Source organism: Tiliqua scincoides, chromosome 4, assembly GCF_035046505.1.
Source record: "Tiliqua scincoides isolate rTilSci1 chromosome 4, rTilSci1.hap2, whole genome shotgun sequence".
NCBI classification, from domain to species: domain Eukaryota; kingdom Metazoa; phylum Chordata; class Lepidosauria; order Squamata; family Scincidae; genus Tiliqua; species Tiliqua scincoides.
Genome location: NC_089824.1, coordinates 96,980,786 through 96,997,749, shown reverse-complemented (window position 1 = coordinate 96,997,749; position 16,964 = coordinate 96,980,786). Strand labels below are relative to the sequence as shown.

The window sequence follows — 16,964 nt, the reverse complement described above, 5'->3', positions numbered from 1 at the left end:
CTGATTTGTTAGCTGACCCGCACTGTTATATAAATAAATAAATAAAGTTAATGGGTTACACCAATCCTAGTGATGCCACTGCACTTAGGCTGTGAGTATGATATTGTAATTTACTCTGTGTGGTTTGGTACGGGAGGTTCATCATGGGGTGAAGCAATGAATTCTCACACCGGATAATACAAACCCTAGTGATACCTCTGCCAGGAAGGTCAGAAGTAGAGTGAATTTCTCATGTACTGCTTCCTAATATTCTCAGGTGCACAAAACAAAAATTATGGTGCTATTGGGGGTGTGGATCTCTCCTGGTCTCTGGGCCTCAGCAACCATTTTGTCTCGGTAATTTTGGCACCAGTCATTGGACAAATGTGAGACAAGGGATGACCAGAGGGAAGAAAGTTGAAGTAATCAAACCAAGAGAGGCTCCGAACATGAATCTGAACTTTAACTGAAGGAGTGGAGAGGAAGAGCTGGATTTGGTCGTGTTGTATAAACAGAAAATTGTACACTGTGAATTCCAGAGTCATAAAAGCAGGACTTCTGCCCTTCGATTTGCCAGAGAGAATACAACAAGTTGATCAGGTAGGCTTCATTATGACAATGTAATAGAAGAAGGGTGCGACAGCGCTACAAAGCAAGAGTGTAATACAAATTATTATGTGGGAAATTAAACTGAAAAAAATCTCTGCTATTTTGAAAGACTGCATTTTCATTTCTCTCCTTTTCGTATTTCATGAAGGCCACAGGCATCTTATCCTGCTGCATAATAAAATGTTTAGACATCTGTTAAAATATGAAAATATGAAATATAGAAAATAAAGCAACTTTAGCCAGCTCATTGCTACTAACACTAAAATGCAAATTTCAATAAGCAGTATGAAATTACATACCACAGGACGCATTTACTACAAAAATCCAGCTAATATGCTACTAATTCACTTGCAATAATTTTAAGAGGCAGGTTACCTTTTTTAAAAATTGGAAGTAAGCATATATGCTAGAAAAATATGTGAATTGCCATATGTTGGTTCATTTTCAGCAGATGTTCTCTTAATAGTGTATTTGGTAGTTTTCATTTAAGACACTGACGTTTACCTTTACAAAATCATCTCCCCCATACAATAACACGTAGATTTAGAAATTGAACCATGAAGAACATATACAGGTAGTGCCTCGTTATCCACTGATCTGACACCCACTGATTTTCTCACCACGATCAGGGACCACCTTTAAATGCCTTGTAACAAGTTTAAAAAGCACCAAAATCCCATTTCCTGTCTTTGTGCTATTAAACCGCACTGGTTGTAAGCTTCTCAGGGTTAAAGATAGCTTTAAAGACCCACTTCAGCGTTTCTGCTCCTTCACTGTCACCCCAGAATGCAACAGTAGAGATGATATACTGCATTCTGCCATAATTTCATTCCATTAGATTCCATTATTCATGTCTATACCAATGCATTCTTTAAAGCCATTTTTCCACTGATTTGGTATCCACTTTTTTTTTTCTTTCTCCACTGAGGGTTCCGGAATGGAATCCCTGTGGAAAATGAGGCACGATTTGTAATCTTACCTTGGGAACAAAGAAAGATGGGTTTCAGTGTGCTAACTGAGGATTGCAATCCTAAATTCAGTTCCAATGAATTCACTACCATTTACTTCTGAGTAGACTACTTAGCACTAAAAGTCAAATTAGTAAACCTAGTAGGAATGGGTAAACTTTCAGTTGAAAAGCGGCATATAAATACTGATTTAAAATAATAATAATAATAAACTCCATTAGCTCCAATTCAATAATAACATGAATGTTATCAGCCTAATTCTTAGAAGAGGTTTGCCCCGGTGCACAGACTCCTTCTCTACTTGAGCGACTGTGTCACAATGCCTGATATGGACCCCTGGCAATGACATCACACAGCACTGCCAAATTTATGGGTTGCCAGGCTCTGTGCTACCTGAAGCTTGATTTTGAGCTGTGCAGCCACATGGTTTAGGAGGAACACTGGTGAATCACATTAGCTTTTAATCAGTTGGATAGTCAGTTTGTTGTTTTGGAATCCTATCATTTCTGCCAGGTCCAGGCACTCAGGCTGCAATCCTATGCACACTTACTTGAGAGTAAGTCCCACTGAACTCAGTAGGGAGTTCAGTGGGGAGTACTTCTGAACAGACATGCACAGAACAGTGCTGTTAGAAGCTTCTGTGCCTGCCAGTGGGTGTAAGAAGAGCCCTGCTGGATCAGAACCAGGGCTTATCTAGTCCAGTTTCCTGCATCTCACAGCAGCCCACCAGATGCCTCAGAGAGCACACACAAGACCACAAGATACTTGCATCTAGCTGCCACCTCCCTGCATCTAGCATTCTATTTACACACACACACCCCCAGCAAAGAAACCAGATTGTAATTGGGTTGAACTTGTGTTAAACACAGTGAGGGCCTTACACATTGCCCTCTGATTCATATTGCACAGGCTATTATTCCAAATAATCCCCGAATGCTCCAGAGTGTGTGAGTGGGCGCACTCGGAACTGCACAGCAGGTATAGTTTCCATGAGAAATCCATAGCAGACCTAGAGGCTTCCGAAAAGGCCAAACGCAGCCAGGTGGCGATCCAAATAAGACATAATACTCCACATATGTTCTAACTACTGATTTGTACAATGCCATAATAACATTTCCCATTTTATTCTCAATCACTTTTTTCAATTATCCTGAGTATGGAACTGGCCTTCTACACAGTGAGTGCACACTGGATCAACACTTTTGTTGAATCTGGTTTGATTAGTATTAGTATACTGAAAGAGGAATCTTGTGTCAGGCAAAGGTGAATGCACAGAAATGTACTATTCCAACAATTTGAAGATACTTCTGCTTTGATAGGAAGTATGCCTATGCCACCATTATAATATGCACTTAAACCAGGAAATACTTGGACCATTCTTTGAGATTTCCTTGGTGAAATCATTAGATGCTGCTGCTATTGCTTCTTGTGCACACTGCATCGCCAGTTCCTACTACAGACTGCATCTGTAGTTCTTCAACTTGTGACCTGGGCAAGGACACTGAAAACTTCCTTTTGACAAAGTGCCAAACCTTCTCAATGACATGTATGGCAACAAAAGCAGTGCCAACCAGTGAAATGAGAGGAGAGGAGACAAAGGCTCTTGGCAATCCATACCTTAGGATTTGCTTCAGAGCAGATTGACAGCTAGATGGTAAAAATGAGGACAATGGCAACATGCCCAGGACCAAACTACACAACATCAGTTTTATACCATGCCCACATTGGCAAAACTGTCATTTAACAAGCAGAATCCATTACAATCGCACATCACATCCAGATCCAATATTTCTATCCTATAATAATTCAATACCTCTAAACTAGTTAATGACCCTAAAGGTTATAATCTAAGAATGCAACTGCTTATATCAACCAGAAGAGACAACATACATCACTAAATTATGATAGTTTAGCCAAGAATACTGGAAAAAATCAGGGTGCTCTCCATATCATCAGCAAGTTTGTATGTTATAGAACCATGGGGCATTTAAAATATAAGATTTATAATTTGTACTGTTGAGTTTCTTCAGAGATACAGTCAAGGTGGTGTTGCAATGCTTGTCGAGTGAGGGGATGACCTTTTCTCATTTGAGTAACTGATAGCTAAAGGCAGACATTGTCTTGAAGAAATATTTGTGATGGTTGGTGACTTCCTGCTGGAAGGGCACATCTACCAGCAAGGGTAGAGGCCAAGACCAGTGTCCCACCATTGAGAAGGTGCATGATTGAGTGCATGTGGCTAAAGAGAAAAATGCAAGTTGGTGTGAGTTGGTGAGCCTCTGTGAGATACAGGGAGCTGGACTAGATGGCCCTTTAACCTGATCCAGCGGGGCTCTTCTTATGTTCAGAATATAGCCATAGAAAGACAGACATCTGAGTTTTGCAACTGGCTTCTAGTGCACATTCTTTGCTGGGGGACAGGAGACCCCTATGCTGCTTTAAATTTTTATAATGGTCAGCATGGATTGCTCACTGTGTGTGCGTGGGAGGGGGAGTAGTGCTCTCTCTCACTCTTTGCACGTGTGTTTGTGTGTACATGCATGCAGTTTCTCAACACCTGAAAATGGACACAATTCATGTCATTTTGAAATGTTTGGGTGAAATTCCTCCAGAATATCTTCAACTAGAATATAATTAGTTAGGTAGTGACCACATCAGCAGATTTCTTTCCAAGGTACAAAACCAGAAGGACAAACTTTGACACTCTTGGTTTGTACTTTACGTTCTGAGCAGGTCTTTGTAAATTTTAAAAAAAAAAAGCAGACTTTGTAAAGAAAAACAAAGTACCAGCACCTGCTTCTCAACAACAAAATACAGAAGGGGAGCCTTCATTAATCACTCAGTCTAGATGTCATGTGGACATCCATAGTTGCTGAAGAGTAAAAACATATCCAAGGAATAAAATACAGCTGATACGGTTGTGTCCTTATCACAGTGATTCCCAAAATATGCACTGTGGTGCCCCAGGGTGCCATGGTGAACTCACAGGGGTACCACGGGACTTTTGTGGAAGTTCAAACTTCCAAACAGGCTGCATTTAGACCCTACAGCAACAGAACTGTAGGGGAGCAGCAAAAGAATTACTGCTATGCTACGGGCTCCATGACCAGGGTAAGCTTGAGAACCGTTGCTTTGGCATATATAGACAGTAAAACCTTATGAAAGAACTTCTCTTAGGTATCTGCAGAATTTGACCCACTGCAAAAGACAGATGACACCTGAACTCTAAAAATATTACTACAGTATTTTAAACACAAAAAATAAACTAAAAAACAATTCAGCGATAAAAAATAAGGTTGAGCTTTTATATAACAAGAAGATTGTAGAGGATTCTGTATGCAAAAAATTAAGCCTCTCAAATATGCAAAAGTCAACTACACAAATTTAGAGGGACAGAATAATGAGTGTACATAAGACTGCATATGGGAGCCATTTACAGGCACCTGAATATAAGCAACTAAGAAGACATTTTGCATCTCTTACAGTCCAGTTATTAAACAAGTAAGCAATCACTTATTGAGGCTGCAATCCTATACACAACAACCTGAGAGTAAATTCCATTAAAGTCAATGGAACTTACTCCTGAGTAGATGTGCATATGATTGTACTGTAAATGGATGAAGAGTGCTAATATCAGAGAGTATTAAGGACTGCTTGCTCTGACACAAACTTGTCCAAGCCTTTAGGTTGACATTTAAGATCCTGCTTGTTAAATCACCTTTAAATGGAATTTGCTTGCAGGCATAAGAGACAGGGTCTTTTCAGAGGTGGAACCACATCTTTCAAATAATCTCCCCGGAGAGATCCATTAGGAACCTTCTTTACTAGTTTTTAGATGGTTGTGGAAGACTTTTCTTTCTGTAACACTTTTAAATTCTATGGTTTAAAGACTGTGAGGTTTATTTTTCTGTTATTATTGTATTTTTTGTGTATTTGTTATTTTATTATTGCTATTTTAAATATTTCTTTTAGTTACACTTTGTTAATTTTTTTTAAAAGCAGGATATAAATTCTTAAAATAAATACACAAATCTTAAATCTCTCTTCTGAAGCCGAGTGCCACCTATCGTGGCTGTTTTAATTCACTAAATTCCAGACCACAGTTGACTGTCAGAAAAAAGGAGCACAAGATCAAAACATCCCTTCATGTTGCATGTTTTCCACCTACCTGGCTTTGAAAACTGTTTTTCTATCTTCACCCACAGGGAAGTAGGGGAGAAACAGGGAAGAATAAGACAGACATTAGACAATGGGGTGTTTTTTTTAGACTCACCTTTTTCTTCATTTTCACATTTTTGAAAATTGCATGGACTCTCCATGTTTTTGCAAACATTGCTCCAAATGCAGTTGTATAGCCCACTGTAAGTATCCATGTCCGGACCTGAAATAAAGAAAAGACTCTGCTTTTTTCATATCTAGCTTTTTTAACCTGTTACCTGTCAATGTAACCCAAGAATTTTGGCAGGGCAAAAGAAAGAGGCTAATTCCATTTTATACAAAGAATTTAAAAAAGTAGGTTCCTTAAGCATCAGGCCTGAATCCCAGAATTTGTAAGCAATGTCAGCTCTCATTAAAACAAATTTACAGTTTTCATGACTGCTAAAAAGGCTTAAATCATATAAAGTAGATATGACCTAAAGAGATAGATACCGTAAAGAAGGGTAAATAATGAGCGTGCATGTCCTTTTGCATAGAAACTACCGGTAGTTATTGTGTAACAATTCAGAAAACGTAAGGCAGTCCTAACTTCCACTGAAGTAATAGCATTTTTTAAAAGTATTTTTTCGCTAAGTTCCATTAACTTCTTTGGGCTTCAGTCATGACTAACTTCTTTATGGAACTATCCTATGCATGTCGACTCAATGAGTTCAATGAGGCTAACTCCCAGGTAAGCATTTATAGGATTGCAGCCTTCGCCATCATGACCCAAGCCTAAGACAGAATTCACTACAGTTGAATCACAGAGATTCCCTTTTTTTAAACCACCTGGGTTGGATCCACACTCTGTCACCTGTTCATGCAAGAGGAGAGGGGCATGTTTTTTTACTTGATATTATATTATCTCCACTTCCCTGTCCAGCCCTTTGCATTCCTTGAAAAACTGACTCTGAGGGTTGGTGATGTTTAGGAACCAGATGGTATGTGGCACATAGACTGGAAAGGAAGTCAGAAATTATACTACTCCCCACTTTTGCATGAGTGGAAGATTGTGTTTGCACAAGACAGGTTTTGAACCCAACCCAACCTTGGTTTTAGATACAAACCTCCTGGTAGTTGCAGAGACTATATTAGCCTAGAACTTGAAAATAGCATCTACTCATCTATGAGGGATAGCTATTAAAGTAGTAGCACAAATGGAAAAGTTCACTAATCTAGTTCAAGAGAGAAATGGATGGATAAATTTGCATCAAATCTGACCAGAGGTGGCTGCCATTTGTAATTGACACTGGCCTTCTGTCTGTGTGTTTATATGCTATTGTCATGTATATCTGTGTTATTTAAATCAAGAGGGAAAGAAATGAAACAAAGATGGAAGTAACAAATCCTATAAAGGAAGAAAACAAGCATTAGTGCAAGGAGAGACAAAAGAAAGGGTAGAAATCTGAAACAATGAAAAATTATATGTTGTCTGTCCCAGTGATTAGAATATAGAACAGAGTGTTCAGCTGACAATGTTGATGATGCATTAAAAAAATTCTATGTCATTTGCGCTTATGCTATAGTTTTTGTGCTCCACTTTTTACTAGGCACATTACCATGTGAAGCCCTGTTGTGCCAAGTAGAAAAAGGATGGATCAGACAAACATCTGATGCATACATATTACTCTTAGAGCGCAATCCTAACCCGCGCTGGAGCAGGCAAGCCAGGAGGCTTGTGCTGCATCCAACGTAGGATTGCAACAAGAAGCGGCTCAGCCACAGGCAGGGGGAAGCTCTTCCCCTTACCCGTAGGTAAGGGTTGCGTGGCCCTATGGGTCTCCTCGGACCTGCGCCACCTCCGAAGCAAGTCAGAGGAGGGCGGAGCGGCTTGAAGCCATTCCGCTCTCCCTGGGGACAGGGGCTGTGATCCGGCATAACTGCCAGATTCCAGCCCCACCCCTGGCTCCCTGGGCCCGCCATCCACCTGCCCAGTAACGCCCCCTCCCCACGCCTACCTTTGCTGCTTATGTTGGCATGCTCACGCCGACACAAGCGGCGGCACGGGAGCCACAGCGGAGGCTTTTGCCTCCGTCCATGCATTGGCACATCTGAATGCGCCAATGCAGCTCCCACCTAAGGAGCTGTTTTATGGCACGTTTGCGACCCTCCAGGGCCACCTATACCGGCATAACTGCCGCTTAGGATTGTGCCCTTAATCAGGTTAATTACAAGTGCTTGACTTTCAGAAGGGAATGTCTGCCTACATCAACACATGCATTCGTATATTTTCAATCTAGCAAAGATTTTACTTTATTTTCCTTCTTTATTGTTCAGAGACATTTATGGTCAGGCTCTATTCAATATTATGAAGCTCCAACCTTATATCCATTTAAGGTTTAGAACACATGAGTTTGTTGAGATACTGGATTTGGAATTTTTGCATACTAAGTCCAATTTGTCCGTTCTTTGATGCACGACATGTTGGTAATCCACTACCTAAAAAAAATTCCACACTTGAAATGGGAGTGAACTAGGAATTGGCAAGTCGATGATAAGGACACATGTGAGCAGTCGCAATTGTGCTTCAACATAACAAAAGCTTCTGTGCTGACTACACACTGTTAGGATGAACCTCCATGACCATGTCTAAGCCCAGAAGAAATCTACATGACTTGAAAATGTACATAAATTTGATCTTATAACTTGCCCCATGTCTGTTTACCCAGTGGTTGCCCCTGAGTGGCACCCAGTGAGCACATATGTAGCACTGTGTTGGCTCTACCTAAGTGAAGCACTTACCCTCTTTTTATGTAAGAGAGGAGATGTATCTGTTAACACTGAGGTAGACTGCTGGGGAAAGTCACTGCCATGTCAGGTTGTACACACACAACTGTGTCTCCTTATAAACGAATCAGAACACAGATCCTCATATGGACACTGATAAAGTGTCAACATGGAGACTGCCACTGCCGTTACCAACATTTGCTCATGGTTACTGAATACAAGGAAAGTACCCAGGAGATGTGGATGTTTCTGGGGCATCTATTTTTAATAGATTAAGGCTGGGGAATCTATCTTTGGCCTTGGTTTCTTGCTGCTGGATAAAGATAAACAGAATGTAATTCCCTACTACCTCTTTGATACAGAGGACTACTGGTAGGCGAGATGATCAGTAAGCAAAGAACATGTATGTCCATTACAATACCATTCTTCTTGAAACAGGACATCTTCTTAAATACATTAAGAGCCCAATCCTGCCTCCCAGGGAGGATGGAGAGAGAGTGGAGAGGGGTTGGAACTGGCACAGGCCTCCTCTGCACAATCCTATCCCCCATGTCAGGCTCGGAAGTCCAACATGGGGCTGCTCAAGTCTGTGCCAGTGATTTAGCAATTTTGCGGAGGCTGGGGCTTTATACTTGGGGTAAAGGACGAATGTCCCTTTCCCCTGAAGAGACCTCCAGTGGTTTCCTTGGTCTTGTAGGATACAGTAGTGGCCATTTTGGTGCAGCTGTACCGTGTGGCGCCAGGGAGCTTAGGACTGGACTGCCTATTAGTACACTTTTGTTTACTGTGAGAATGTGCCTAGTTCCTACAGAACTAGCCTGAAAAGACTGTATGCCACCAGGCTGAGTCTGGGCTACCAGTTATGTGGCCTGCCAGACGTTTGGCAATTCCTGTTTGTTGGAGCTTGCAGTGTTGGGAAGTTGCAAAAACAGGCTTATTGGGTCTTGAGTGGGCTGCCATACATGGTTTCATTATGGGTCATAGGTTGTTCATGTCTGTTGTAATGTGCTCAGCATGTGCATTACTATCAAAGAGCAACCATAAAAATATACTACGAGTCAGAATATCTTTGAGATGACCGTTCAATGCTTATTTATAAAGGGTGCAAGGATCTGTTAGATACAGAGAAAAAAACTCGAGTCAGGACCTATCTGACTTGGCACTTGTCTCCACACATGCAGATTCGAGTCTGCCTGTGTCTGGGTGTGCTTGCTTACTGTTTTTGTGGCGTGAAAAACCTCATGGGGCGATCATTTCAAAGGGGTGAGCAGCAGGGAAGTTCCAGCCAGGAGACAGGAAAGGGTTAACGTCTGCATTTCCATCTGAGCAGCAGAGGATGAGGCAGGAGCGGGGTCTTCGATAGGAAGGAATGAATGATCATTGGCCACAGGATGGGAGGTTTGGTATTTTCTTTGGTTGAGGAAGGGCAGACAGAGGAGTCCAAGTGGGTTCTTGCTTTACGATTGGCTGCAGAAGCCCAGGGAGGGGGAGGCGGCAGGGAAGGGGGGAAGCAGTTCATAGTGATCACACTTTCCTCCTCATGGCTCTGTTGTTACTCGGGTGGAGGAAGCCTCATTGAATGAATGGCTACAGTGGGACTTCTGCATAGAACTGCAAAGGACTGAGTCACCCTGATAAGCCTTGCAGCTGCTGCCCATGACCCTCCTCCCTTTTGCCACTTCTCTCCCAGCTCTCTCACAATCCCTTTCAACCCCTCCTGCCCTGTTTACAGATGGGGGGGACAGCAGGGGAATATTAAAAGAAAACTCTGACACACACACACACACACAGCCCAGCAGCAACCCTGTTTTTTCCACAGCGTGCTTTTTAAAGGGGGGGGGGCGACTCCTTTAGAGTTGTGAAGGGGCGATTCAGAGACTCAGAAAGTGCACCCATTATGACTATTTTTCGAGTTGAGTCACGGGGGTAGTGACTCTAGAGTTAACTTGAGTCAAGTCACAATGGGTTTTCCCATCCCTTGTAATCCAACAGTAAGAAGTACACTGAGTTGAGAAAGTCACAATATGAATAAATAACTCGAGGCATTACTTCATGAAGGTAGATAAATCATAGGTCATGTATAATCAGGGACAAAACCCTGTTCTTCAGGCTTTGAACTAGGGTTAAGAAAATATTAATGCCAGAAAGCTAGGGGATGCAAAGTCATCCTGTCAATGACAGCTATAAATAGACTATGCACATGAAACAGTTGAAGTCTCATAAATCATAATTCACTATACACCACATTTAAAGTTCAAAATTGATTGAATTAAAATAACAGTTTAAAACTATAGGACTTCTAATTTCTCATATTTCTACAAATGTTAAGTATACTTACTTCATTGTACATTTACATTTCCCCTGATTGTTAGACAAAGGTTGTCTTACAACTGTACAGTTCTCAGTTCCTTTTGGAATTTCATGTCGTACTACAGAGTTAAGGCTGCCAAGGGCATTAATTGCTAAATTTTGGCATTTTGATACTTAACCTTTTGGCATTTCAACTGTGCTAACCTTTTTAACTCTGCAGTTAATGGATTTTTTCAGTTGAATTTGTTTGGAGGAGGACATTAGATGACATAAGGGTACATTATAGTCAAGTATTGTTAAGTGATATATGTTAGTAGAGTAGCAGTATTGTTCTGGACTGAACATGCTGTCACAATTCAGATAGTTTGTTCATTTTCAACCTTCCTTCTGGGATGCCCTACACTTTCCTTCCTTTCCCTGATCCTTAGCCATTCTACTACTCTTTTTATTAAGAAATATTTTCAGGCAATCTACCCCATATCTATACCTGTATCAATCCCACATTGAATCAATCCCACATAGAAAGGTCAGCACATATTTCCTTAGGCAAAGTCCAAAGTCTAAGGACTTTGAATAACAAGGGGAATGGAAGGAAGAACATGCCCGCTAACCACTAGGTAACATTACCCAATTTGGCTTGCATGGATTCTATTCCTAGTCCGTAATCTAAAATTTAGATTCCAGCTTTGCTAATATAAGGACCACATTTTTCTCTACTTCTGGACTATTAAGCTTTCAAGGCATTCAAATAACTGCTCATCTTCATAAGTTCATACAGAGGGCAACCTTTGCTTCTTTGTCCTTACATGCTTTGATGCAATGTAAGATTTTTACATTCTCGTGTCGACCTTGTTTGGGGTTTTCTTCGCTGTTTTGCTGAAAAAGGCCTTTGGAACTGCAACAGAAGGCATCTATCTCCAGACCAGATCAGACGGAAAGCTCTTCAACCTCTCCAGACTGAGAGCAAAGTCCAAAGTCCAGCTGAAATGTCTGCGTGACTTCCTCTTTGCCAACGATGCAGCTGTCACTACCCACTTTTCCAAAGATCTCCAGCAGCTCATGAATCATTTTAGCAAGGTCTGCCAAGATTTTGGACTGACAATCAGCCTTAAGAAAACACAGGTCATGGTTCAAGATGTGGACTCATCTCCCTGCATTGCAATCTCTGCGCATGAGCTGGAGGTTGTCCATGACTTTGTGTGCCTTGGCTCAATGATCTCCGACACTCTTTCTCTGGATACTGAGCTAAACAAGCGCATCAGTAAAGCAGCTACCACATTTTCCAGACTCGCAAAGAGAGTCTGGTCCAACAAGAAGCTGATGGAACATACCAAGATCCAGGTCTACAGAGCTTGCATCTTGAGTACACTTCTGTACTGCAGCGAGTCATGGGCTCTTCGCTCGCAACAGGAGAAGAAGCTGAATGCTTTCCACATGCGCTGTCTCCGACGCATCCTCAGTATCACCTGGCAGGACAAAGTTCCAAACAACACAGTCCTGGAACGAGCTGGAATCCCCAGCGTGTATACACTGCTGAAACAGAGACGCCTGCGTTGGCTTGGTCATGTTGTGAGAATGAGCGATGGTCGGATCCCAAAGGATCTCCTCTATGGAGAACTTGTGCAGGGAACGCGCCCTACGGGTAGACCACAGCTGCGCTACAGGGATATCTGCAAGAGGGATCTGAAAGACTTAGGAATGAACCTCAACAGATGGGAAACCTTGGCCTCTGAGCGTTCTGCTTGGAGGCAGGCTGTGCAGCATGGCCTTTCCCAGTTTGAAGAGACACTTTGCCAACAGACTGAGGCAAAGAGGCCAAGAAGGAAGGTTCATAGCCAGGGAGACAGACCAGGGACACACTACACTTGCTCCCAGTGTGGAAGGGATTGTCACTCCCGAATTGGCCTTTTCAGCCACACTAGACGCTGTGCCAGAACCACCATTCAGAGCGCGATACCATAGTCTTCAGAGACTGAAGGTTAACAACAATAAGATTTTTACACTGAGCACAATCTTAATTAGTCTTTAAAGATGCCCTCGTAAGCATTATTTTAAGACAGTGTTTCTCGAACTGTGCGTTGGGACCCACCAGGTGGGTCATGGGTCATTTTCAGATGGGTCCCCATTCATTTCAATATTTTATTTTCAATATATTAGACTTGATGCTACCATGATATGTGACTGCATTTGGGGAAATGTGACATATCTGTACCTTTAACAAGCTACTCTATGTTATGCTTTTAACAATGATAGTCAATGGGACTTACTCCTGGGTACGTGTGGGTACGATTGCAGCTTAGGATCGTTAAAAATTTTCCTGCTTGACAATGTCATTTTCGATCATGACATCACTTCCAGTGGGTCCTGACAGATTCGCATTCTAAAAAGTGGGTTCCGGTGCTAAAAGTTTGAGAACCACTGTTTTAAGACTATAAAATGTTGTGAACGTGGCTTCTATCAGTACCTATAAAATCTTTTAAATATGCTGTTTAATTTGATATTAAGATATTCCTCATTTAACACTTGCCCCCTTTTTAAAATAATCAGGCTTGAGAAAATTCTGTGAAACTCAAAAGCCAGGTAACTGCTTTGTGATTTTTAGATGGTCCTAATAGGGCACTATAACAATATTTTTATTGAAAATTTCTGTCTGTCATGTTTTCTTTAGGTCAGAGGTTCCCAAACTGTTTATTGCAATGCCTAGCCAAGCCATTTGGCAGTGCGAGCACAACAGATTGCAGAGCAGAGGCTCTGCTTCATTAGCTGAGTGTGGGCTGAGTGTGATGAGTGAGGGCTGAGTGTGATGAGGTTTTTTTGCCCTCCCTGACCATTTTTATACTGATTTTGAAGCTTTTTTTAAATGGAATGACCCAGAAGTAAGTGCCAATTACATCATCACGTTGCTTGTCATTGGCACTTCTGGGTTCTGCAGAACCTTTGAAGGAAGGGCATCGTGGGTAAGTTTGGGAACCACTGCTTTAGTCTATAGGTTGATCTGCACAGTATTAGGGCCATGAAACTATCTGACTAGCTTTATCTACACACTGATTATTGCTGCTGAATATTAGCCCAATCTTGAGATCTCCAGCGCTGGTGGCACAAGTGTACCACCAGTGCTGGGTGTCACAGACATGCTGTAAAGCATGTTTACAGCACCCGGAGAGTAGAGAGTGCCTGTGCTAAACCAGCCGTGGGAGGAGGAGGATGCTCTGGGGTTTTGGGGCAGGAGGAGGGTAGAGGGAGGGTGGGACCATACCAGGAGAAGGGCAGGGTTAGCAGGGGCCTCCTCTGCTGGATCCTATCCCCTGTGTCAGGCTGCAAATCCCGATGGGCTTCTCTCATCTGCACCAGCAAAATAGCTGGTGCAGACACAAGTAGCCCCATTGGGGGGCCTAGTGTTTTCCTCAGGAGAAGGGGATGAAAGTCCCTTTCCCCCAAGGAGACCTTTGGTGGCCTCCTTGGCTCTGCTAGATGCAGGGGTAGCCAATTTGGTGCAGCTGCACTTGGTGACACTGGGGCTGACAGGACCAGGCTCTAAATCCTATCAATTGTGCATAAAATGTTCACATTTCAAAACTGTTATTTAGTATCTATATACCTGGACAACCACAAGAAGAGGCATACTCTGCAATGTCTTGTGCCCAGAGCTGTGAAGGGTTTTAAAAGGTCAAACCCAATAACTTTGAATAAGGCCAGAAGCAAGTTTGCAGCTAGTATAATTGCCAAAAAATAGATTGCGAAAGAAGTTCCTGTCTTCCTACACTACTCAGAAAATCAACCATTTTCAAGCGCAGCTCTATATATTTTGAGAGTACAGAATATCAATGTGATATGATAATAAACATATTGCCCCAGCAAACAAGAATGTCAGATGTAACTGATTACAAGAAATCCCAACTACCAACATCACTGCATTTGCTTTGCTCGGTGAAGGGCAAGATCCAAGAGTACTCCTAAGCAACCTTGAGTGCCATTCGAGGAGAAAGACGGGGCAAAAATCAAATACCGCAGACAGCCACCTATAAGTCTATCTCACAGAGAAGTCGAGGGCAGGTTTTGAGCCAAAAAGCATGGAATTTTCTATGATTCTTGGATGTCAAGGGTTAAAACTTATGGGGGAGGGGGATCTGACTATAGTTTTGTCTGATTTTACCCAAGGCCAGATCCTAAACAAAAACCGACCAGTAATTGTTACCTAAGAACTGTACAGTCTTTTTTTTTTTAATATAGTAAAAGATCATAAGATATTTTTATTTTTTAACTTTTTTAATTCTGGTCTTCACCACCTTTTTGTAAACACTATCAGAGTAAGTGCACTGTAAACAACATACCAGTAGAACAATGGTTCCCAACCTGAGGTACATTAGATAAGGCAAGATGATGATCTAAACTTGATTTATTGGCAGAAATTTCTTGCCCTATAGGCGAGTATCTATGGTAAATCAAATAAATAAATAAATAAATAAATAAGCTATGCAGTTGTTCCGTTAAGAAAATTTCCACTGCACCGAAAAGCAGACAGGATCATTCCTGAGTGAACTGCTGCCCTACCAACATGAACTTCTTTTGTCTGGATTCAGACTCAGTTGAACTTGATAACAGCTTTTCAGACATACATGTTACTGCTGCTTGCAGATCCTCGAAGAAAAATAGAGCTGGGTGATAACAGTTCACTGATGAACTTCATTCCAAAGTACTGGATGATTCCAGTCAGGCCTTGCCTCTATCAGTATCACATTCCTAAAACGCCTAGGCAAGAATAACAACTGAAGACAACTATTACAAAGCCAGTTGAACTTGTAGTTGAATACCAACCAACCACTGTTTGAAGGCAATCTAACCCTGGTATATAACAAAATCCACTACAGGAAAAGTACCAGGGAGACATACTTGTCCCTCAGTATAAATATGCATCTCCAGATAAAGTTAATCTACAGGCCCATTATAGTTACATCGGTTCTGAAACCAGGCTAGCATGATAGCGATCAAAGGAGGATGTTTCAACAAGGAAAGCCTGAAGTTGGGCTGCCACGTCAACTTTCTGCTCAACTAAGTATTTAACCATCTTCTCCAATAAGAGAAGATTTGAGAGTAGTGTGAAATTGGATAGACCACTGCAGCAAAGATATGGTTTCTTGAGAAGAGATCTGATCACCAACTTCATAAGATGAGATAGCAGCTTTCCCTACTCAACGATGCATTTAAATGTATTTTAATTTATACCCCACTTTTTGACTACTGTGATCTTAAAATAACAGAAAACAACCCAAGCATCTCTTAGATCTCTGGCCAATCCTCACTTTTCTACTCTCTAGGCAACTGGCAGTTCGAGCAGAGTTCATTTCAGGCACGGAGAGGGAGGCAAACTTCTGCAGCTGCTCCATTCTCTGGTGAAAGGATATTCTTGAGATGAGAGGCAAGAGGAAGAGAGTGTGACCTCCCAGGATCCTCTACCTCCACTGGCTTCTCCAGTTCCTGGACAAATTACATTTGAACATTTACGAAAATCTGATAAAAGCGTACCACATTTCTCCAAATTTTGGCTTGTTTCATCAAAACTTGCATTTATTCAAATGTACAGCATATAAAAGTATTGAAACTTCTACAGAAAGCCAAAGTATCTGTGGTTTGTGTTGTTATGCAAAACACAAAGAGCATCTTAATTCAAAAGGTCCAGAGTTACTTACAGTACAAAGGGTTTCAAACGTCTTTTCAGAGACAAAGGATCCATCGAGACCAAAAAGGAATATAGATGCATAGGACAGCATCCCCCCAAGAATTATGAGGTTGTTCATGTAAGGACTGGACATCTTTATCAATCTATGGAGAAAAAATCAGCAAATAGTTACCAAAAGGCAACCCCAAATGAAAGTACTTCCAGATGGTACTTCCTTCAACAACCACCTTTGAAGAGCAAAAGGAAGGGTCTCAAAAAGCTGGTACTTATAATAATGCTCTTATGTAACAGTAGTTGGTTATTTGTTTTTAAAATTAATATTCTACCTTTCTTCCAAGGGAAACCTCAAGGCAGGTTGAAGCAAAATTAAAATACTCACATAAAACAGAAGTCCTATGATCAAATTAGAAAAGGAGCAGCAGCAATGATTTCATAATTAATATCAATTAAGCCAGAATATTTTATTTTCCCCCACAATTTGAAAAACTGAGCTTTGG

The 16,964-nt window shown here is 41.5% G+C and overlaps 1 protein-coding gene across 1 annotated transcript in view; it reads right to left on the bottom strand.

Annotated features, from left to right (window-relative positions):
- The window catches only part of GABBR2 (gamma-aminobutyric acid type B receptor subunit 2), a 401,480-nt gene that overhangs the window by 112,290 nt on the left and 272,226 nt on the right, over positions 1-16,964 (bottom strand). The window contains exons 12-13 of the mRNA XM_066625127.1: positions 16,478-16,610; positions 5,830-5,937 (exon numbers count right to left, since the gene is read on the bottom strand). Coding sequence (XP_066481224.1) covers positions 5,830-5,937; positions 16,478-16,610 — 241 coding nt within the window. The remainder of the gene's footprint in view (positions 1-5,829; positions 5,938-16,477; positions 16,611-16,964) is intronic.